Source organism: Leopardus geoffroyi, chromosome B2, assembly GCF_018350155.1.
Source record: "Leopardus geoffroyi isolate Oge1 chromosome B2, O.geoffroyi_Oge1_pat1.0, whole genome shotgun sequence".
In the NCBI taxonomy this organism is placed as follows: Eukaryota; Metazoa; Chordata; class Mammalia; order Carnivora; family Felidae; genus Leopardus; species Leopardus geoffroyi.
Window position 1 is genome coordinate 83,987,688 of NC_059332.1, and position 26,089 is coordinate 84,013,776.

Below are 26,089 nucleotides of genomic sequence, written 5' to 3' on the forward strand. Positions count from 1 at the left end.
GACCTGTTTAAGAAAATGCGCAAAAGTGTTCTTGTATGCAAGAATAAACTTAATGCTGAACAGGAATACTATGTCATCTAGTAGATGGCTTACGAAATTCACAAAAAAAAAAAAAGACAATCAATGTCAGAAAAAAAATAACGTCAAAAAACTTGAACAACCTTTGCCTATGGAAATCTTTAATAATAATGTAGATATTGATCTATTACTACACACCTTCAAATAACTATGTAACTTTTCCAAAAATTCCCACTTTATATGTTTTTTTAACTTGCAAAAAGACAAAATTTGAGTTGAAATTCCCCTCAATAATCTATCCATCTCAATAGCACATAAATATCCTTCAAATTAAAAGACAACCAAAAATAATGAAAAACTATTGTGCACTATTACCTATAGGCAATTAAGAGGCTCATCACAAATACTCTAACCTAATTATAATAAAGTAGTTATTTCTAAACTTGTTTTCAATAAAAATAAATTTTATATAGCAGGTCTCTCCACATGGTGAAAACTCAGAAGTAAGAAAATTCATGGGCAAACACACAATAAAATTTTAGGTATGTAAATTTGATACACAGGACCTGCTTGTGTTTGAAGTGCCATAGGTTAATGTATAAAAAAATATATCCGTCAAAGAATTATCTGTTTATAGTCCTCCATTCCTAAAGGTTACTGATTAAAATTGAAAATAGGCATGGCAAATACCCAAACATTTTATCAGAAGACACTGCTTTTTACATTCCCTGCAGATGCCAGTAACTTAATCCCAACCCAACTATAAAGTAAACTGTTCATGATTTGTCAGATTATCTGATGCTTGTCCAGAAAAATAGCCTGAAAAAAGAGTCACCAGGACACTATAATTAAGATCCATTCATCCATTTCATCCTGGAATTGAAGAAAATAACAAAACATCAAAGTCGTCAGACAGCAATCTAAAGAAGGTCAGTTAGTATCTTTTCAAACATAACACCAGGATTTAATGCACCAGGTGCGCTAGAAGTAACTTGCAAATCATAATAATATCCAAGGTTGGCTGAAATAGCATTATGGCTTCCTGTTCTTTGTTTACGTCATTCTTAAATATAAAGGATATATGATTAAAAATAAAAGGTAAAGTCTTAGTATTAATATACTGAAGATAGCAAGAATAATGTTTCCAAACTTTTAGGTGGATCTTCTACTTTTCTATAGCTGAGTTCATGATAGGGGGCATAATTTAAAATGTCTGGGAGGAGGAAACTAGGAAGAGAAAGAAATGTGAAAACAAAAGCATAACATAAAATATAACTATATATATATACTATATATGCTATATATATATACTATATATATAACTATATATATAACTATATATATACACCATATATACATAAATATAACTATATATATATACATATATATACACATATATAAAACTACATATACTATATACATACAACATATACACAGTAAGCGACAGTCTTTATGAGATGTGTGTAGTCATTTGACTTTATAACAATATTTCATATTAAAAATGACAATAAAGATATTACAAGAGGCAGTGTTATAAACCATAGTTTACAGAATTAACATCTTTCCTTTTATGACCTCTACTGAGATTATCAGGTTCTCAACAATGACATTTATGTGAGGCTAAATTTGGGTTCTTAGTGATGTCAGAGATGTGCGAAAATAGGATGAGATGTCAGAACAAGGAGAAAACAAGGTTATGATAATGTATTAGAACAGAACAAAGGCAGTAATTTTTTTTCCAAACAAAATCCAGACTCATAATCTATCTTAGACTCTTTACCAGTCTGATAAATGTTGTATGAAATCAGCATAAAAAGTATCTATTACAATTCAATTCAGCCAACATTGAGCACTTACAGCACATATGCCATAGTGTTACGCTTTGTTTTCAACCATGACAAATATGATTATGACATTTTCTACTCCAAGTTGTCTATCAAAATTGTTTCTCATGGCTCAAAATTGTCAAATCCAATGGACTTTCTTCTGTCTTCACTGTATTGACCTCCTGTGACATTTGATTCTATGATTAACTGACTTGGAAAATATCCCTTCCTTTGGTTACTGTGACAGCCCTCCTATCCAACTGGCCTGGGTAAAAAGGTTTTTGGTCTTCATCCCATTGTTTTGATATTCTGCCAGCTCCTGTTGATATTCTCAAAACTTCTCTCTCAAACTTTTTATATTATAGCTCTACCTCCTCTGCCCCGAAATAGGCCATTCATTAACTTGCCCTCTATAGGTTTATGATTGCCAAATCTGTAACATTTAGGCTCCCCTACCATTTCAACACTCTTAGGAATATATATGTGTTCATAAAATGTACAAAGTTAAAAAGTACATACAGTTAAAACCGTCTATATACATGTCTATATCCATAAATACGTCACATTACGTGATACAGCTTGATGTAACAGGAGCTAAAGGTGTTAGGTTTAAGTGTATTAGTAACATTTGAATAAACTCGTCATTAGTGATACAGTTTAACCAGTATCTCTGAATTTTATTACTATATATGATTGCCATTATGAATGCTATGCTCAGACAATGTTCCACATCTTTCTATATGCTGAAGTTAATGATCAAATATTATTTAAAATTGGTACACTAATTATCTGATGTCAACATGCTATGGATAATTAAGAACTGTGTGCATTTAAGATATGATAATTGTTTTTCACAGCTCTTTTCTAGCCCCTGTGTTTTAAACAAGCCAAGCAGCTACAGGACTGCAAGTACATCTCCTGCCCGTACTTTGTCATAGGACAGACATCATCTACTCTGCCTTCTCCCTGATTAATTTTGTGGAGTTGTGGCAATTATCTCTCCTGTGTGACAGACCTCTTTGTAAATGAAATGTAAGAAATTTGGATAATTTTTTCCTGGTTTTTACCCCTTGATTGATCCTTGTTTCTTGCTTACAATGTATAAAGGGAACTGAAGTCATAAAGCAGTTGGAACGAAAACAAGTACCAAATGGGCTTCTGCAGTGGTAATCAACACATCTGAAAACAAGACCTTGGTGGTGTTCTTTCTTTTACCCTATTACTTAGATCACTTGGTTAAAACTGTTAATGATCCTCTTGGATCAATGTCTTTTTCTTGTAGCTCTAATTTACTGCATCGGATGATTAGTACAGATGTTTTTGTGGATGGCTTTGCATCATTCCACCAGATTGCTTGTCTGAATCAAATTTGCTTCAATTCATCACCAATGAAGCAAGGAATAAAATAATCAACATTTACTTTCTCTTAACACTGGTACCAAAAATAGAACAACTAAATGCTTGTCAATTTAAAGACTATCTCTTACCTTTTACAAAGCTATGTCCCTTAGCTTATCCAGGGCATAAAATGGAATATATGGTTGGGGGTGGGAGAGTGTAGGAAATGGAAGTGCAGGGAACCAAAACCTGTACTTCAAATTAATGAGCCCAGGTTTATTTTTTTAATTGAGGTCAATTGACATACAACATTATATTAGTTTGATCACCAAATTTTTATCATCATCATCATAATCCTCTTCCTCATCATCACCAATGCACATTATGTGTATTCACCTATATATGAATAATGTATAAAATTACCAGCCACTGGCTTTTCATTCTCTGAAATGCAGCTTATTGATTTCTTGCTCATATATATATATATATATATATATATATATATATATTTTTTTTTTTTTTGAAACTGTCTTCACAGTGCTATTCCTTTAATAACACTTCGGGGAAATGATTGAGATAGTATGCTCCATAAGAACTAAGCAAACAACTCACAGACCAAAACCTTTTTGTACGGTGGAACAATACCAGGTAAATAAGGTAACCAGTTCTGAGAATTAATTAAAAATCACTTCCTGATTCAATACATGTAAAAAATCCTTTACAAATGTGTTGATTTGTGTTCTTAGCATAGTAATCCTCCTATATACATATATTTTGCTGTTTTATTATTTATAATTGTATAATACCTCCAGAAAAAGAGATTGAATTCAATATATATTGACCTGGGGTTGTACTTTGTAAAAAATTTTACTTCAGTCTCTTGTGTTAACTTGTTTTTTGTATTTTTTTCCTGCTAAAATTAAAGAGTAGGTGGTCTGGTTAGTCACATTTCAGTCAAAACAGATTTTCTATATCTCACTTGAACAAACTTCTTGACTTTAAAAGTAAAGTACTATTTCTCTATAAATATAGTCTAATGAGTGCATTTTCAATTCACTACAATCTCCACTCAATAAACTAACAGTAGCAAAATAAAGGACCTCCTTTTAAGGGCAAGACATATAATAAGAATTACTTTACATAATTCCATCATTATCTACTATTCCAGGACAATGATCCTAATGGGCAGTCATATATTTTGTGGAAGAGTCTATTTAGAGAAGCTTAAATTTAACAAGTTACAAATTTTAATCTCCAAAATATGGTGATAAAAACCTTTTCACTAGAAAATCTTGAAACAGCACTCACTTCTTAATCATGTAGAAATTGCTAGTTTAAAATTGCCAGGAATTTGGCAAACTTGTTCAAGCTTGAAAATCCAGGGACAAACCACATGACTTACTTTATATAGAATGTTCTGCTACCATGAAAGTAGCACCTTCTATAATTTATAAGATAATGAATTGGCTCTGTTTAAAAAAAAAAAAAAAAACTGTCCAAGATGTCAGGAGCAAAATATTACTATTGGTCTTTCTGGCACTTACCAATGCACTGCACTAAATAAGTTTTAGTGCCTATTTGAGGGGGGCGGGGAATCACAGAAATGAATAAAATTCCTACAACTCCCATTCCTTGCCCCAACCACAAAAGTATGCATGCCCGTCCTCATGCACATGGAAAATAAATACTTTCCTTCAACATAATAGGATAGAACTAAATTATGTCAGGGATCAGGGATGGATATTTGTGTTAGCCTGTTCAGACTGCTGTAACACCAAAGACTGGGTGTCTTAAAACAAAACAAAACAAAACAAAACAAAAACAAATTTATAAAACAAACAAAACAAAAATAAATTTATTATCTCATAATTCTGGAGGTGGGGAGCCCCAGATCAAAGTCCAGCAAGATTCAGATTCTGATGAGACCTCTCCTCTTCACTCACAGATGGCCACCTTCTCACTAGGTCCTCACGTGGTCTTTCCTCAGTGAATGTCAATGGGAGAGAGCAAGCTCACTGGTGTCTCTTCTTATAAGGACACTAACCCTATCAGGATCAGGGCCCCAACCATAGGACTTCATGTACCCTTAATTAACTCCCTATAGTCCCTGTCTTCAAATACAGTTATACTAGGGGTCAGAGCTTCCACACATGCATTTAGAGGTGGACACAATTCAATCCGTAACAGTGTTATAACCGAGTTATCACACAAATTAACTCGTTCTTCTCAGATGCTTAAATATCATTATCCACAAAACAGCAAAACTGAGATCAAAGAATTTAAGAAACGATTAAGCTATATTAAATTGATACGAAAGGCTACTTAAACTTTGTATTAGGTTTCTTCCATATGTTTACAAAGAATCCTTCCATTCAAGAGCCTACAGATCAAACTTGTTAACCTCAACCTAACATCAACGTAAGCAAAACAGTTTATTACAAATATTTATAAAATCAGAAAAGGGTGGATTTGATAACTCCTACAGACACTGGGACAGAAAGCATGGAGGTGGTGAGAAGGTGAAGATGTGGGATTGAGAACACAGGTTGTTTAGGGACATTTCCTTACATATATTTTAACTGAGAAAATTCATAGAATAGCTATGTCACATAGTCTCAAAATGTCACAAAACTACAAAAAGGAGAAGATATTAAAATAAGTTCCGAAAAGCTCGTGTTGTATACTAAGCAGTCCTAAGCACTAACAAAAAAGATCTCAAATCTTGGTCTCTGCCTGTGCTTCAAGGTTATGTTGAAAGAAAAAAAAATAATTATATTTTCAGGAGATTTTCTAAACATGAAGAATTACAAAAGTTTTCAAATATAAAGGTTAATTATAGCTTAATATTTTAAAATAAGACTACTTTAAGCTTTTGTTCTAAATCTCTACTTAAATATCAAGTTTGTGGCTGTGAAGTCATTTTAAGATTTTATTTTATTTTAAAAAATGCTTAATGTTTATTTATTTAAAAAAATTTTAATGTCTATTTATTTTTGAGACAGAATAAGACAGAGCATGAACGGGGGGAGGGTCAAAGAGAGAGGGAGACACAGAATCTGAAGCAGGCTTCAGGCTCTAGACTGTCAGCACAGAGCCTGATGTGGGGCTCGAACTCATGGACTGTGATATCATGGCCTGAGCTTAAGTCGGACGCTTAACTGACTGAGCCACCTAGGAGACCCAATGTTTATTTTTGAGAGAGAGAAAGATGGAGTGAGAGCGGGAAAGGGGCAGAGAGAGAGGGAGACATAGAATCTGAAGCAGTCTCCAGGCTCTGAGCTGTCAGCACAGAGCCTGACTCAGGGCTTGAACCCATGAACTGCAAGATCATGACCCAAGCTGAAGTCAGATGTTTAACCAGCTAAGCCACCCTTATTTTAAGATTTTAAATAAATCTAGAGTTTTAAGACCAAATCACAAAAATTTTGTATTTGAAATCATGACCTTATATATTCAGTGGATAATTTAAATAAAATTACATTGAATTTCAATTTAATTAACTCTTTAGATATTAATCTTGATAATCTTAGAAAGTATCTTTTCACATTATGATACACAAAGAATTTAAGTATTTAATTCAATATATTCACTAAGCATGTATCCTGGGCCCAACTGGTTCAGGAGCTAGAGAATAAGACCAAAGATGTTACAATTTTCTTACACTGTGAAGTCTAATGGGAAAGATAAACATTGCATGGATAATATGTGAAAAATACGATGAAAAAATGCATGAAATAGTCACTGTGAGGCCATATCACAGAAAGATGTAATTCTCACCTAAATTTTCATTGTCAGTTTGGGATGTGAAGATCCTGTGTAGGCATATGAGTCTTTACATGTAAAGTGGTCACCACATACTAAGTACTCAAGAAGTCCTAGTTCAGTATCAATGCCAATATGGTTGCCAATTTTATTAAAATAGTATCCAAAAAAATCTTTCTTTATTTATAGGTTTTAATTATTGATAGCCACTAAGAAAGACTGTAAATGTATCTACATGTATATTTTTAAGTTAATGGTGTCAAAACTATTTAAACTTTAAAGAATTAAATTTCAATATAGTCTAAGATTCCTACTTGCATGATTCTAAAATATCATGGCCTAAGGCATGAATTAGCATGACTGAATTGTTTTCTGGTTTTTGGACACATCAAGTTTATAAAATAACTAGAAGCAAGGGTCCCTGGGTGGCTCAGTTGGTTAAGTCAAGGATCCCTGGGTGGCTCAGTTTGGCTCAGGTCATGATCTCATGGTTTATGAGTTCAAGCCCCATATTGATCTCTGTGCTGACTGCTCAGAGTTTGCTTCTGATTCTGTGTCCCTCTGTGTCTGCCCCTCCCCAACTCTCTCTCTCTCTCTCTCTCTCTCTCAGAAATAAATAAAAAAAAAACTTAAATTTTTTTTAAATAACTGGAAACATTATAGAAATGTGTATTTTGAGTGATTTACTATTAAATCTTATTCAGTTGATTTTTCTCCTACAGTGTACATAAGCATGTGTATGTATGTTTTAACAAAATTAACACTATTTCTACAAAATGTTTTTGTGGGTAGTGGCAGTGTTTTTTGTCTGTGTTTTATCTCATCTCACTGGATGGAGACTGCTGCATTTCATATTACTCAATATTATAATCAGTATATTCTCTCAAACAAGGAAATATATTCTCTTAACATCTTTTTCCCTTGAAATACAAACTTATGAATTCCAAAGAAATATCAGAGTGTATAAACTTAATAATAGGAGTAATTTATTTTTACTTCAAGGACACATAACTTGATGGCTTACCATTTTAAATCATTGAGAATAGATGATCTGAGTTAATTTACGAGGAAAATAGTCATAGTTGAGTCACATTAATAAATGTAAGTGAAGATATTTCTGACAAATACAGGAAACGACTTTTGATACTGTCTCTTTTTTGTATAATTTTGCTTATTATAATGTTATATCATATAACTCTATGGTTATATTTCATTTTGGACATTATATAAACATTACAAATCTAAATAAAGAGAATACCAAAGCCAATGTTAATTTTGACAGAGATAAAAGATCTGGGCATTTGAAAACATAAGAGAAATTAGTCACATTAAGATATGCAGGGATATTTTTTAAGTTTCTTAAAGAAGGGAAATAAAATCATAGCCAGAAGGCAAGTGTTACAGTAACCAATGTTGTATTTGTTACTAAGAGACTATATTTGTTAATAATATCCTCAGGAAATAACACTTCTTAGTAGGTTCCTTTTTCATTGAAGAGTAATTTATCACCACACCATTAAAATAATTTGCAAATTCCCAGGTAAAGGATTGTAGTAGTCCATGATAAGATTACATAACACTTAATAATTCCCGGTAAGCAGCGTATTTGACTGCAATAATCTGGGATGCTCTGATGGGCTGCCTACATTCTCCTCAGTGAAGGACTGAAGAATTTATTTGCTCAGATGCTGAGATGGCTGCTAAAAAGCAGACCTCAGTTCCCTGCTGTACTTTACAATTGCCTTGTCTGAAAAATGACAACTTGCTCCTTTGTAGGCTCCTTCCCATAGTCATGTTTGGACGACAACGAGGTATAAGGGCTTGCCACTCTTTCTTCAGCTCTGGACAATATGAAGGTCCCTTACGGGTGGAGAGCTCCCCATGGAGTTGGCTGAGGAGTTCCACTGAGACTGCATCAAAGCTCAGCTTCCCCTCTGCTCCAGTCTTGCTCCCTTCCTGTCTCTTCCTAAGGCAGTGATCCCAATTGCATGCCCTCATACATACAATTCCTGCACAGTAGTCCCTGTCTAAGTGTCTGCTTCCTGGTGAGCCCAACATGGGAAATTATATCCTCTTTCAAGAGGTGACAGTTTGCATCTTTAATTCCTACCCAGTGTTTTCGACAGCATTCTGACAATTATCAATCCTGTTAAAATTACAGTACCTGTATACATAATACTCAGCTATGAATTACTCCATAATTTCAATCAACAACGTACTGCACAATGTATAGTATGTATTGAATTTAGACAGTCCATTTAGTGATGGGCATAAGATGGGCTGTTAGAGGCCTTATGTCCCAAACCTCTCTTTACTTAGTACAATTCCATGAGTTCAAAGAAGTGATTCAGTTTTAACACTCTTTTCATGTGCATTTTATATGTGAAAAGTGCCATAAACATAATAAGTGTTCAGTAATGAGTCACTCTTAATATTAGTTCTATGATTATAATCATTATAGTACCATAACACACGTTTTTATTTTAAAAATATAACTGATAATAAGCCAAAGGCTCAATTTTTAGCACATGAGGAGTCAAATAGCATGATACTGTTTCAGGAGAAAATTCAATTTCAAAGAGCTGAAATAACTCATCTAAAATTCAGTAATTATGTCATTGAATATCAAATCCTATTCCTTTTCCATTCATGTCTCGATGCTTTCATTCTTGTAAAATCATTTAACTTTTCTTATGTACGACTGGTTTCCTCATCAGAATTAAGTGCACAACATCCGTTGTACAGCTGGCATACAGAAAGAATTGTGTTACATGGTAAAGGTACAGATGAACGCAGCATAATCACTTGCTTGAAGAATAATTGCAGAGTTCCTTAAATCTCTTTGGGGGGTAAGATCACATATATTATAATTTTGTATTGCTTTGAAAATGGTCTAATTGTTTAAGTGCTCCCACAGTGAACTGAGGTATTATAAAAAGAGAAAATAATTTTAGGGTGACCTATTTTTATGAACTTTCATACTTTTGCAGACCATTTTTGTATTAATGTACTTGGTCTGTAGAAGAAATGTAGTGGCACTGATTATGTTTTAATCGGGGAGGTCCTCTTGAGGGCTTAGAAAATGATTCACTTGTCCTCCTGGTAAAATCATATCCGCCCCAAAGTTCTAGACTGACTAACTTATTTTCTGTGAGGACTCCCCCTCTCTGCAGATAGAATGGATCATTCCTTCTCTGAGGTTTCAGTGTTTTGTTCCTAATATTCTACAGCAGGCATCACATTATATTCAAGTGTTCTGTCATATTAGATATGTAACTAAATATATCCGCTACAATATGGGCTCCTCATAAGGACAGGACCAATCTTTACCTACACTGTTTGATACACATACTTAGTAGAGTTGGCTGAGTTAATATTTAAAAAGTAGCATTTAAATAGTCAGCTCTTAAGAACACTGATGTAATTATTAAGACCATTTTTGTTTAAGAGAACCTTCCAATGTAAGGAAGAATAAGGATCATAAGACCATAGATGAAATGCATGTGCTTTCCCCCTCACTTAGAGATTTTTAACATATCTCTGACATACATAAGCCTGACATGTGAGACTTCACCCTTAATAAGTAATACCATTCCTAACAAAATAAAACAACAATGAAAGGCTCCTGGAGGGTGGCTCAGTCGGTTAAGTGTCCTATTCTTGATTTTGGCTCAGGTCATCATCTCAAGATTCATGAGTTGGAGCCCACCATTGGGCTCCAGACTGACAGCACAGAGCTTGCTTGGGATTCTCTCTCTCCCTCTGTCTCTGCTCCTCCCCTGCTCACCCATGCTCTTGCTCTCTCTCTCTCTCTCTCTCTCTCATTCTCTCCCTCTTTCTCTCTTAAAATAAATGTAAAACAAAAAAAGAAAAATATATATATCAGCCAGTTTCTGGAGGTCCTATGTTCCTAATAAATACAAAAATTATCTCTATATAAATATCATATATTATTCTCTATGCATTTCTCATCTTAAAGCTAATTATCGGTTTAAAGTAGAATCTCAGTCTTAAGATAACTTATGACTAGATAATAGTCACATTTTACACAGACAAAACAAAATTAATCTCTTCCTCCTCCAATGTTATAAAACATAAATGCCAATTCTGAGCCTCCAATAATTCCCCCCATACTGCAATAGATACAGAGTTTACTGTGCTTTGCCTTGACAGGTTCACAAAGAGTTGTATAAAAAGAGGGTTAATTCAGCATCCATTTTGCTACAATACACTATGCTACAATAAAAAGTACTACAAAAAAAACCTACTACAATGCGCTAAAGTAATATTTTTATGACACTGAAGAGTTTTTAAGTTTTCTCTAATATTATCTAACAGGATAAGACAGGGGGGTAGGTATTCTTTTATCCCCATTTCAGTCATGTGGAACTTTAGTGATCTACCCAAGAGCATGTAACTCCTAAGTGGCAGGGGAGGGGCTGGAGCACAGATCTTTTAACACCAAACCTCCGACTCCTACCCTGAACAAAGCATAAGGGGACTTCAATGTACTCTCATTTCCACAAACACTGATAGGGGGTGTGGGGGAAACTTATGCTCCAGACTCCAAACTTAACAGAAAAGAAACCACAAAGTATACACACTACCTTTCACACACTGGCTAATAATTTTCCATTTTCACTCTATTCTTGCCCAGACACAAGCAGATTCTCCTACTACATCTTTTTATACTTGGTAGCAGTGGGTTGCTGATGAGGGGGATGACTGACCAGAGATCTAGATTTAAATTCATTATTGAAATGACTGCAGCATAAACCAGGTGGGAGGTGGTGCTGTTTAGTTACTAGAGAATGAGAATTTCAAGGATCACTGCAGGTTTCCATGTGTAGTAATGAACAGGGGAAAAAGTTCAAATCATTCTCCCCTTAAAAAGAACAAAAATATTAGCGATGGGGAACAGCGGGAAGTGGGTGTGCAAATTCAGTAGAGCGACGGTCACTAATATATTCTAAATTTCCTCTGTTAAAAAATACAGGAAACCTTCTACAATTACCACAGGTTGTCTTGTTTAGATGCATTTCTTTTTGAAAAAGAATAGCTTTTTAAAAAAAAAAATAGCATAGCTTTTTTAAAAAAAAAGCTAACTTTAAATTCATGAGGTTTTAGCATTTCAGATGTAGGAGAGACGTGGCAATTATGAATGAATATGTTAATATAAAAGTATGAACATAGTTTGCTTTTTAACTTTTTATATTTATTTCTTTTAAAAAAATTTAATAGCTTTATTGAGATATAATTTACGTACCAGAAGGTTTACTCATTTTAAGTGTACAATTCAGTATTTTTTTAGCATTTGTACAGAGCTCTGCAATCATCACAATCTAAATTTTGCAATCTAATCTAATCTAAATTATCTTCCCCCATCAAACAAACAAACAAACCTAGTTTGCCCTTAGTCAGAAGAGAATCAACACCCAAAGCCATTTTACCTAACAACTGTGAGATATTTGATTCAAGAATTTATGGGAAAATCTATGACCGATTTAGCCCATGCAGTATTAACCTGAAAAATTAAACAGCAGGTATTTAAAGAGCAAACATACAGACCCCAAAAGCAGACTCTTTGGCGACCTCTATTTGTGGGATAAGCTCGACAACTTTGGGTAATATTCAAAAATAAATAAAAATGTCCCTTCTATACTTGATATCAGCAGGAATAAAAGAACTATTCTAGTTCAGCAGGCCTAAGAGTTGCTCTTAGTGGTTCCAAAGATAGCTCTAGTGTCACAATCATGAACCTAAAATGTTTCAAACCCACTCACTGTAAAGCTATGATGACAAATTTCAATATAAAGCAACACAAGCAAAAATATCTGACAAAAGGATTTTGAAAGAATAGCAAATAGAGTCAGGGTAAATAAAAATGAATCAAACAAAATCAGTTAAATTAGTGATTTCTTTTGTCTAGTTTTTGGAAATTTCAAATTTTCTAGGTTGTTTTTCCTCCAGATTGCTGCTTTTACACAGGAGATCAGATTTGCAATAGCCTTTTAAATAAACATCAAAATGAAACTTTTAGAATAAGAACTCATTAATCTGTTCAAAATGGTAAGCATAAAACCAGATGCCTAGTTTTCATTCTGCAGATATAATTTAAATAGGTAACATTTTGTTAAAATTGGCATAGAAGTGAAGAATAGATTAATCTATGTCCAGGAATTTGGGATAATACTGGTTTTGACAGCCAGCCAAAGATCAGGAAGACTCCGTTATAAGCTTATGATGATGCTCTCACAACTCAGTACTCCAGTGCAGGTCCCATTTTATTAATAACAATGACACAGTACTTGGCTACATCTACCACACAGGATCTTCTTTCACCAGCAAGAATTTTTAAAAGGTTGAGAAAGCCCTCAATTTCTGAAACTTCTTTCAGTAATAAGATTTTCCTGAAGGTTTAGAAAGTCTCCAATTTCTGAAACTTCCTCTCCAACTTATATTTTCCAAAACATACCACAACAAAGCATGACTGAGTAGGGCACCTCAAATGCCATGAAGAAAAGTGAAAACTGCTCCTAGGCTAAGCTACAAGTTCACGGTCTTCATGGTCATTACTTCCTAATTCACTTCTTTTGAAATTCTCACGAGATCTCCCAAGTACTTGCTTTAATATGACAAATGGTAATATGATCACAAACCTACTGATGAACTTAAAATTCCCTCATGCCCATTTTAACGCAGACTTGCCATATATGACAAACGTCACATCGTATGTGGTAAAACACTGGCTAACACTTTGTGAGGCAGTGCACTCCACTCTTTCATCACCCTGATTATCATGCAGACTTTGATCATGCGCATATGCCACACAAAAGAGTCCAACTGCAAGAAGTAGCCACCATCTCATTTTGTCCAATGTTTTCACTCTCTTCTAGATCTTTCAGTGGAGCTTCTTGTCTTAGAACAGTCTTAACTGGTTGACAATTTATCCCTTTTTAGTTCTCCTGCCAGAATCTCTGAAGGAGATGCTAATGAGTCTAGCAATGGTTAATAGTCAACAGGAGGAATAACAAAGAAAAGTTAGAGGTGTGAATCATCAACGAGCTGGAATAATCTAGTTCTGTGTAGCCAAGTTAACTAAATATTCACACGAGCGAGACACCTCCCTTATGTAGTCGCATTATTCACTCAGTGAAGACAAACAGAAAAACATACCTGCTTGACCAGTGGTGATACTGACAGCCGCAAAGAGCCTCTGGGATCTGCTTAAGTCAGAAACTCCATTTACAGCTTCAACTTCAAAAGTATAATTAGCGTGGGCTAGCAGGTCCATGACAGTGACATAGTTATCCTCTAATCCGGTCTGCTGGGGCATGTAGCCAATGTTACTCCCACAGGGAACGCACTCGCCCTGCTCCCAACTGCACCGCTTACACAATACTCTGTAGGTCACATCATTTCTTCCCCCATTGTCGGCTGGAGGACTCCATTCCAAACTTACTGTGGTTTGGTTGATGTTGAAAATGAGGTTCTGTGGTGCAGATGGAGGCCCTTTGGAAACCAAAAATAAATAAACAAATAAACAAAAAAAGAAAAAAACAACCCCCAAAAACAAAAAATGACGGAAAGGATCTGTGTGGGCCACTAAGCTAGTGGCTCAATTACCATACAGAAAACTAGTTGAAATGCTTTCTTCTACATAAACATTTCATTACCTTTCCTAGAGAAGCTGTATAAAAGCCTCCTTGAATTCACTTGGCAAGAGGCTCTATTTATTTTCCATTTAATATGTCAAAATGAAAACAGGATAACAACTGTCTTTGTGCTTTTGCCACAGTCTTTAGCTATTTTTCTTCTAAGCAATTACAAAGAACAGTTAATGCACCTAAAAAAAACAGTTGTGCAGTTGTTTAAAAATAGTTTTCCTTTTAACCATATAACAGAGAATACATCTATTCATTCCTAATGTGCTCAAGAATGATTTACAGTAAGTCTGGGATTGGCTTTGGATTTGGGTCTCTCGAACATTCATTAATTGAAGCACCAAGATGTGAGATTTGCTCTATTTAGTGATGGAATTTTAAGTCAGAAACCATTACTTTTTAATCACATTTCATAACCATGTAAGACTCAAATAACTTTTGCATTTTATTTATGATTTTTATTAGATACATGAGAAAAATATTCTTAAAATGCATCTTATCAGTTCATGAAAAATTGGGGCGTCTGGGTGGCTCAGATGGTTAAGCGTCCAAATTCCGCTCAGGTCATGATCTCACGGCATATGAGCCCGAGCCCCGTGTCGGACTCTGTGCCGACAGTTCAGAGCCTGGAGCCTGCTTCAGATTCTGTGTCTCCCTCCCTCTCTGCCCCATTCACATTCACACTCTGTCTCTCTCTTTCTCTCTGTCTCTGTCTCTCTCTCTTTCAAAAATAAACAAACAGTAAAATTAAAAAAAAAAAAAGAAAGAAAAATGGCCTTATCAGTTCATGAAAAAAAATTCAATATTTAATAACAATTAAGAATTCATTCACAAACCCAAAGCCCCTCTCAATGATGTCACAACAGTACAACCAGTGTAAGGAATCTGAAAGTCCTTCCCTACGTTACGATTCTGAACTTACTTGTGCAGGCCACGTACGGTGGATCAGATGGAGCCCTGTAATACCCATCCTCACATTCACATCTGGAGGAGCCTTCTTTATCGGAAAAACTGTGAGTGGGACAACGAGAGCACTGGAGATCTTGAGAGGAAGATTTGTAGAAACCACGGCCACAGGCTGGGGATGCAAAAGAAAGTGAAAATAGAAACATGAGAGCAGATAGATTTTTTTTTTAATTTTAGTAATAGCAAAGAATAAAATATGAAATTTAATTTGTGAAAAACAAGCTCTTTATGATAAAATAAAGTGTATTCAGTGTAAATCAATTTGTAGAATGTAGAATGTAGAATACTACATTTTAAAGGAAAACAATAAAAACCAAATAATACAGTAAACTTGCACCAATAGGTGGCATTGGTCTGAAACCTAGAGCCCAAAACTGAACAAAAGCATAATTTAATACGACAAAATCTTAGGATATTTAATTCAGGGTAACTTCACTTACAATATAATTAACTTACTTGTTGAAACATACGAAAATACTTCAAAGCTATGTTTTCTTAATATAAAATAGCTGTAAATTAACTTTTTATGTGTTAATTTGGTTGATACTGAAAAATACTAAAATAATTTTAATTACCTGATGAGGAAGAATAATGATATAAAAAATTTCATCTGAAAATGATAGAAATGTATTCCCTCAAGTGTTCAGAAAACTTCAAGATACAATTTCAACCAATTTAAGTTATAAGGCAGGGTACCTTGCACTAAGTGAACTTTCTTGTTACTAAAAATAACAAAAGCCCATAAATAGGAGAAACCTATTCCACCAGAAATAAGGAGAAAGCCTTCAACTGTAAACAGATGATGACTGTTTATCCTCTCCTGAGAGAAGTTAACAATACAGTCACACTAACACAGCAACCGCTCTCAGCAATGAATAGACAAGTACAAAGAAGGTCCCTAGCACCTCTCAGTAAAGTTGCTCTCACTTAGACCCTATTTGCTATTAAGTCAGGAAACCTTGAACCGTTTTCTATCACTGATTATTTTATATATTTGTCTTTAAAATTTAGCAAATTAAATTTTCATTATTTCAAATTTTTTTATTAATTAATGGCATGATACATTGACCATATTAAGTAACTTTAATTTACCCTTCATATTTATCAAATGAATATATGTTTAAGTTTTAGTGACCTTCAAATTGAATAAAAATTAATCATATCTATAAAGAAAGATTAGTGAATATTTAACATAAATTCAAGTATAGCTTTTAACTTATTATATGCACATTTATTTAATGTCCTCAACTTGAGCATCCCTCAGGAACATAATCTACATTTTCACTCTTAGGTAAGTTAAACAATCCTATCTTATCAAGATGGTATACTGAGTCATTCTCTATTTTTGCTCACATGCTCAATACTTAATGCATAATTCTGAAACAATGGAGAGCTCAAAATCATCTTTTGAGCTTCAAGAAAATAAGGCTATATTACACGAACAAGATAGGTATTCCAGATAACTTAGAAACTTAATTTAAATATGTGTTATATTGCAATCGATAAGTGATAGATGTATACACAGAACTACAAGCATCTCCTTACAAATAGATGATGCACTACTGCCCTCAGAAGCCAATCTGCTTTTGGTTGGCTTCCTTAATTCATACAAAAGGAAAGCATTCACAAACATCTTAGGCAAAGACACTTCTTCACATGTTCTCAGTAGCAATTATACAAGTCTAAGGCACAGAGAGAGCAATGAGATTGACTATAAAACAATACAACTAAAATATAACACCTTGAAATGTTTCTAAAAACATGATCCTGCCACACAAAAAAATGGTTAACTGATAGGATGAAGGATTTGGCCTGCGTTTCTCAAGATAGAAATTCCTCTCTTTAAGTATGCACCCTATGTTGCTTTATGTTCCATCTATAATTCAGTGATCACATATGACATCCATAAAATAGAGAAGACAATGCTTTACTTACAACCTGCAGCTTGATAACATCAAGGTCCAGAGAATTAAAAACAGAAAAGAAGGAGAAAGAAGAGGTATGTGCTGACAGTCTTTAAGGACATGTGTGTATTAGTTATTACAAGGAGAAGAGGTTAGGGAGCCCGGAGATGGGAAACACAATGGCAACATAATTTACCATCCACTAGGAAAGGCTTCCAGAATTAGAAGATTCCACCAGCACATTGCCTGGTGGAATCCAGGAGAATCCTCATGCTCCCATTGCAAATAAAAGCTTGTAATAAAGGCTTATTCCTATTTTTCTTACGAATAAGGAGGGACATTTCTTGCTCAACTCGCATAGTTTGTAGAATATATATGGTACCTAATGTAGAGAAATGTAAAACCCTTATCACTCAACTTTCAAATTACATTAAATTCTGTTACCACTTTAACAGATGGGAAGGCAGATTTGAAGCAAAAGTAACCTGAGTTCTTCAAATAATTCTGTTTGTCTAGGTTAAAACTGGATTTAGAACACAGGACTACTGATACTCAACCATATGCTATTCCACCAGCCTTGACTGCTCAATGAGCCAAAGTCTGGCACTCATTCCATGGGTCCCCAGGGCTAATTTTAGGGTTGCTAAAGCAACCCTAAAAATTAATTTTCTCTGGGTCCCTGTTGTCTTTTAAGATATCTTTTCACTAATTTAAAGCTATTATTTTAATTCAGAAAACTATGAAATAATAGCCTAGCACACCTTCCAGAAGAGATACTAAATAGGTATTCTCAATTTCACTGTGAATTTTGGCACCAAGATGCCAGCAAAATTGAGGAGTACATGTATGGCTATCATTAAATAGATAATGATAGAGGCAATGCCGGAAAAATGTGGTCATCAAAGTCTTAACATTTTTTCTTTGAAGTAATATTCTGTTTCAGTTCAGTTAATATTGAAAATAATAAGTGGTAACAAGACAGTTTTCACTTAATCTCTAGGAAGACTATTAATTTAGAGTTATTAAAAATAAGTACAAAATCTTTGGAGCTAGGGTGTTAAGAGTAAAGCCAAGAACATGCAGAGACATAAGCTGTATCTCTCAGGATAATAGTGAGCAACTGGGTGGTAAAAAGTTTGGGTAGGAAGTAGCAGATGCTCGTAAAATTAAAAATTTAGATGAGATATCTATAAGAAATAACCTGAGTAAAATACTCAGGGAAAGAAACTGGGGCGAAGTAGCATATCTGAGAGCCACATAAGATCTACATGAGCTCTCCAATTGCCCCCAAAAAGGCTATCTGGAAACAAGGCCATTTCTCCCCTATAGGAATGCAACTGGTTTTCTAAAAGGTACCAGTAAGAAAGTTTTTAGAGGTAAATGCCTTCTGAAACCTCAAAGATAAATTCCTTTATACGTAACTGTAAAGTATCTAGAAATAACTTTCTAGGAATTGTGCAAATGCAGCTTTAAAACTTTTCTTTCTTTGCTTTAGTTCTCAATTTGCTCAATAGTATTTGAACTCAAAGCAAACTTTAATTAATATAGTATGTGTAGGGTGCTTGGGTGGCTCAGGTGGTTAAGTGTCTGACTTCGGCTCAGGTCATGATCTCAAAGTTCATGAGTTCGAGCCCCGTGTCAGGCTCTGTGCTGACGGCTCAGAGTCTGGAGCCTGCTTCGGATTCTGTGTTTCCCTCTCTCTCTGCCCCTCACCCCTTCACGCTCTCTCTCTCTCTCTCTCTCTCTCTCAAAATTAACATTAAATTTTTTTTTTTAAAAATATAGTATGTGCACTATGGTAAAGTTAGTTACAAAAAGAAACATACAATTTTAATTTCCTACCTTTTGATGTTTTTGGCTTTTTTAATTGAACATTATTTGAAGGTAATATTCACTATATTGATGAAGATTGGGAATATGTACAAAATTTGTTTTCGATATTTAATTAATTTTGTAAAAATGATCTATCCTATTATTTTAGTAATAGTTTATTTTTTCAGTGTTATCACAAAGGCCTGGGACTGATTCTTTCGACTGTTTTATCAAGTCCTGTGGGGCCCTAATGAATAAAATAACATAAGTTCATTATCCTAGCGCCGAGAACCATAATCTTGTCAGATTTCATACACCAAGCAAGTTTTCACTTAGTCCGTTCTTCAATGAAAAACCGTCAAAGAAAAACGGAATCTAGGAAGCACATGAAACTTCTGTTTCCCAGGCAGTAACAATATACTATAATACATCCACTAAACCATAATACTAGTATATTACAAGATCTGTTATAATATCTACTGTGATGAAATAAATGAAATTTATTATGTTTAACTTCAACTATCTTTAAATAAGAATAGTGTCCCTATGAAACTAAAGTGGCTAAATAATATTTGAGATTTTAATTCTTTTAAAAAAGAACAAAAAAAGGCAATAGGGTTTCCTATTTATAAATGACTTACTTAAAAGTACTAATACTGCAACAAATCCTGAACACGGAGACATTTAAATATATGAGAATGGATACTAAAGCCTTGTATTCTGATTTCTCAGTTAAACTCTAACAATCAGATTCCATAGTTGTCTTCAATGAATGTCGACAGGGTGCCAGGACTTTGAATATCTATTCGCATGATGCAGTTTATGGAACAATCAGGGTACTGGTATAAAAAATCCGTGTTCTCAGTGAATAATCTTAATTTTTTTTTCATATTTATTTGTTTATTTTTTTGAGAGACATAGCAAGACAGACAGTGAGTGGGGGAGGGGCGGGGGGGGCAGACACAGAATCTGAAGCAGGCTCCAAGCTCCGAGCTGTCAGCACAGAGCCCAACACGGGGCTCTAAATCATGGACCATGAGATCATGACCTGAGCCGAAGTCGGACGCTTAACCGACTGAGCCACCCAGGTGTCCCAACAGTGAACAATCTTAAAGGTCATCCTAAAAGCCACAGACAAATTTCTGTGTAGCCTGGAAAATTAGTTGAAATGGAATATCTCTCCTTCTGAATGAGGATGCAGATACTCAGACTTGCTCTGGTTCTTTAGGTTTATGACCTATAAGGGTAAGCTTGGGGGATATCCTACTTAACTATATTTCAATTGACCCTTTCCCACAAACTGGTTATCCCAGAAAACCCACATACTTCTAGAGTTCTTCTACAGATGGGAAAGATTTCCTGGTCCTTCATGGACTCATTTTCTGGAAATCTTAAGCTCCACTTTTAATATCAGACACACTTGACACGACCCTGGACCTTAAAGCACTGATAATTTATATCTTAGTCAGCTGTCCACTATCACTGCACATTAGGGACACATTGAAAAAACAGTAATGACTTGACCTTATCAAAATCACTGAATCATCATTACGGTCTGGACATTTCTATACTCTAAAGGTTTTCCAGTTGTTTAGAACCATCATCCTGCAGGTTCTGGGTCTTGTCTCAGACTATCAAAGTTTCTAAAGAATACATCACAAGATATATCCACCATAAAATCAATGAAGGAGGTAAAATGAGATATTATTAAGAAATCTAATAAATTAGAAATTTAAGAAAACTTTTAGTTTTCTTAAAACTAATGAAATGAAAAATGGAAATGAAAGATTAGTTCTTAAAGCTAATGAAAATGAAAAAATGAAAATTCACTAATAAGCTAATCAAAAATAGGCAGAGAATCTGAACAGATATTTCTATATGGAGGACACACAAACGGCCAATGAACACGTATAAAAATGATCAACACCATTAGCCATCAGAGAAGTGCACATCAAAACCACAATGAGATACTACTTATCCCCAGTAGGATAGGTATAAGAAAAAAAGGCAGATAAAACAAGTGTTGGTAAGAATATGGTGAAATTAGAAGTCTCATGCCTTGCTGTGTTAGGAATGTAAAATGGTGTAGCCACTTTGAAAAAAAAGACTAGCAATTTCTCAAAAAGTTAAACATAGTTACCAGATTACCTCACAACACCTCACAACTCCACTCTAGGTGTATACCCCAGAGAAATAAAAAATGTATATTGATACAAAACTTGCACATAAATGTTCACAACTAAATTATTCATAATAGCCATAAAGGTAGAGACAACCCAAATGTCCATCAACTAGCAAACAAATAAACACAAAAGAATATTATTCAGCAATCAAATATGGATGAACTCTGAAAATATCAGGCTATATGAAAAGATCCAGTTACAAAAATATATTTCCATTATGCGAAATGTCCAGAATACTCACACCATTAGACACAAAAATAAGTTACTGGTTGCTAAGGGCTGGAGCAGGGAGAAGAAATGGTGAGTGACTATTATTGGGTGCAGGGTTTCTTTTTGGGGTGATTAAACTGTTCTACATTTGATTTATAGTGATGGTTGTTGTACAACTCGTATGACTATACTGAAAAACCATTGAATTGTTCACTTTAATGGGTGAATTGTATGGTATGTGAATTATATTTCAGTAAAGCTGGTATATATAATGAAACCCATTAATAATACAACTTCAAATTGAACACAGAAGTAAGCAAATATTAAGAAAAATGTCAAATTAAGCTTTCAATAATATATTAGTTTGCCTTTCTAATACATATACTCTATATTCATCTATTGTTATAAAGCTGTATTTAGGTATAAAAATTAGCTAAGAATTATTTAAAGAATTGGAAATTTTTAAGTCTATGATCTAGATTATAACCTATCATCAATATATTCCTTTTACTCATTTGTTAATTTTAGAGTTTCATAAATAATAATTTATCTTTAATCTCAGGAGTAGCAATTTTATCTGAATAATTTTATAACAAAAGAAATAGATTCTTATTAAAACTAGCTTATAGTCAGGGGAGGTTTTTAATGATACAAAGTTAGTTTTGGGTGAATACCTGAATAGACCTTAAACATTATTTTATTTTACCCATATCTCTTTGCCAAACAAGGGAAGCCCCAGTCCCCCCTTCTCCTACCATAAGCTAACTGAATACAGCTAGATTCAGCTTCCTCAGGTCTTACTCTGTTTCCAGACCTGTGATTTTAAGCACAATTGAACTTTTTCTGAAGGAATTATGTGTATGCGTCTGTGTGTAAAATATGAGGTTTTGCAGATGTTTCCGGCCACAGTTATGCAGCTGCAAAGAGTTTATTAATTATGAACTATAAGTGGATTGTTCTGTAATTGAAACTTTCTGGGCTTTAATATTATTGTAGAATCTACATAAATACATAGTTAGGGATCCTAATGAATGTTATTTTATTTATTGCAGATGGACATTTTGCTTAATTCAGAGCCTAATTCAGAGCAAAGCCAGTCCGTTTCCATAGGAGCTCTCAAATATTTGTGTCATATTAATGTCTATGCTCTACAATGCAAGGGGGAAAGCACAGCTTGTAGAAATAGTACTCCCACTGCTCAAAGTGCTGACCTCATCTGGGGTGGACAGATCCAGAATCTGTTTTTTAATCCTATTGACAGTGCCTCAGTGGGAATAATTACAAAAGTCCACCTGAACGCCAGACCTCCTGTCACTGATATGCTATGATTTTTCACATTGAGAATGAACAGCGGGCAGAGAGGATAAAAACAACATGATGTAACGAACATCTTACAGTTTGTGAGGCACCATCCACATCACCCTAGAACTAACTTGTAAGAGTTTAGAAAAGAAATGGTGCAGAATATAAAGCATGTGATAACAGGTATCACGTACTGAAAATATTTGGGGATTTTTAAAAAGAAAAAAGAAAAATTAATTTCAGGGCATTATAAGTATATATATTATTTAGTTGTGTTATTTAATTGAGTACTTAATGTTTACTAATACCATATAGTGGAAAAGAAACATGTAAAATGAGAACCTTTTTAAAGTTTTATTTTAAAACTTTTTAAAAGACTGTAAAAGAAAACAAAGCATTATATAAACACAGTTTTTTTTGTCCTTTATTAAATTATAGGTTTGGAATATGCCAGGAATTTTTCTGGGGTCTGGCATTAAGGTACTCTTCATTTTACCAAAATATCACTATAATTCTGATGTCATTACCAAAATGGTAAAAAAAAAAAAAAAAAAAAAAAAAAAAAAGAGGAAAAATGTCAAGTTAGAACATTCATATCTTTTTTGTCTTCTTATTCTACTTTATAAAAATTAGGCTATGCTAAAGAAGTAACGTGATACGGCAAACAAGAACTGGATTTTAACTAAAAAAATCTGTTCAAATCTACTCCATGATTTACTGGCATGTAATTTGGACAAAGTCACTTCACATTCCTGGGCTTCAATGTCTTTGTTTTCCTTGTTATCAATTATTAAGTGCTGTAGACATACGCGTGTTTGTGTGTGTGTGTGTGTGTGTGTGCGCGTGCGTGTGTGTATTTCCGTTTACAAAAACTTGTCTTAACAATAATACAGTAATCAGTTAATCAGTTCTCTAACTGTTAAACTCCCATACAATTGTTTTCATTGAAATGCTACCTTTAAAAAATGTGTATGTCAACCACCATCACCATACCTCCAAAACCCCACATACCAACTCACACCCACTTAGTCTGTCAGTGGTGCCTCAGCGAGAGTGTGAAAGACCAGCTCTAAAGGACTGTCCGGCCTCTGCACGCCATCCTTGATAGGCAGTGGCGGGCACAGTGTCAGCGATGCATCTGCCCAACAGTTCACCTCTAGCTCTCACTGTGCCATTGTCGTCAAACCCTATCTGTGTTGCCAGAGACGGGCACATTCATTTTGGTTCATGCAGATAAGAATCCAGCAGTGGAATTTTTAAATTAGGTAAATAACTTAAACATCAACTGTCATAAAAGAAAGGATGAAAAATGAAATCAGACCCTTCTGGATCTCACTCAAGATTATCCTCATAGGTCCATTCTGAGGGATCAACCTACAGATAAAAAACTGAATTACTTATGCAATTCAGTATGTTCCAGTATGTTACCTATTTTCTAGCAATAACCCCATGGGAAAAGCACTAACACAGAATAATTTTAGCCCTAATACAAGCCTATAGCAAAATGGTATAATTATTGGGTTCCCATGGTCTAAAAACACTTCTGCTAGGGGAAGCTAGCTAACCAAACTCAAACATTACTTACCTGTAGTGACTTTAAAAAGTGCCTTGCTTATGATACAGTATTATTTTATTTTACTAACAGATCTCCTTGAGGGCATTGTCATTATCAACAAGAGGCTGTAATGGGGAGAGCTCTTAAATAGCAATTGGTGTTAGAAAGATTTCAGGCAGGGACACAATTTACCATAGCATCTAGGCCACTGTCAAGTTTCTTTTTTTCTTTTATTTTTTAATTTCAAGTTTTTATTTAAATTGTTGTATGTCAAGTCCATTTTTAAATATTTTTCTTATATTTATTATAATACCATAGGTTTTATAATTTCAATGTTATTATTCATTCTCATTATACTAAACCATTCCTCATAGTTTTGAAAACATACCAAGAAAACTTAGACAATGTAGGTTTTACATACAAAAAAAGTAAAATATATGAATGAGGGTTCCTCTTTTGAACGACCAAAACTCTAGCTTGAACATAATCATTTTTAAAACAACACTTCTTAAAAGACGAAATTCATGTTCCGAATGACATTGTTAATTTCACCACAGAAAGTCTCACTTCAACAAGCCTGTAAAAGCAATACAACTTGGCCTTTATATAAATGATGACACTGGCTTCCCCTCTAGCGTGTACTAGCTGTGTAACCTTTGCAAATCTGCTTAAGTTCTCTGAGCCCAGTTTGTCCATATCTAAAACAGCGACGCCTAATAATAAGACTGTATTCAGACTATTGTGAATTAAAGTGTATAATTCCTGTGAAAAGTCTAGCACAGTGCCTGGTGGAGAATAAGCACTCAATAAATAACTATATGATTATTTCATGATGTCAGTTTCCATGCTGAGTTTTTATTTCACTCTAGTTTCTACCTCTAATAAACAATGAGCCACTTCTGCATTATCAGATGTGTAAACAAACAAGAAAAACAAATTAATTATTAGGCAAATACAGTCAAATTACTCATTCTTTCCCCGACTACATAATTATTGTTTGTCTACTCTCTGCATTATGCTAGGCAACGGACCAAAGTTCTGTCCACTAAAAAAGCAAATATGATGATCTCTAAATACATATTACTTTTGTCCTGGTATCAAATGGTGTGAATAATCAGTTGCTTATGTGCTTAAGCCAATTAAAATTCTGGTATTTCATAATAAAGTGTTCTATAAGCTATAAATATTGTGCCTTAATCTGTATCTTTTACAATGTGCTTAATTATCTCCTATTTCAGTGGTGAATACAGACTCTAAAGTCACCTTTCCTGCCAGAGCTGTAGCACTTCATCAACGTGAAGAGAGAAAACTACTCAGCGCAGGTAGACATGCAGGAAATGTGGGTAGAGACTTATTATTGACCAATTATATTTAAACTGGAGAGTTATTTGTGGCAGTTATTGGTTTGTCTTTCAGCGATGCTAATAGTGTGGATCTGGCAACATCAAAATGGTTCATAAAATCAGGTTACTTCAAGTTCAAAAAACTTTAGTGGGGCAGGAAATATGTATATCAATACACATATTTGAAATGTAATCATATTTAATAA

At 34.3% G+C, this 26,089-nt stretch overlaps 1 protein-coding gene across 6 annotated transcripts in view; it reads right to left on the bottom strand.

The window, feature by feature from the left end:
- The window catches only part of EPHA7 (EPH receptor A7), a 173,173-nt gene that overhangs the window by 96,331 nt on the left and 50,753 nt on the right, over window positions 1–26,089 (bottom strand). For all 6 annotated transcript variants that reach the window (XM_045499052.1, XM_045499051.1, XM_045499050.1 and 3 more), the window contains exons 4-5: window positions 15,531–15,686; window positions 14,121–14,456 (exon numbers count right to left, since the gene is read on the bottom strand). In XM_045499052.1, the coding sequence (XP_045355008.1) occupies window positions 14,121–14,456; window positions 15,531–15,686 (492 nt within the window). The remainder of the gene's footprint in view (window positions 1–14,120; window positions 14,457–15,530; window positions 15,687–26,089) is intronic.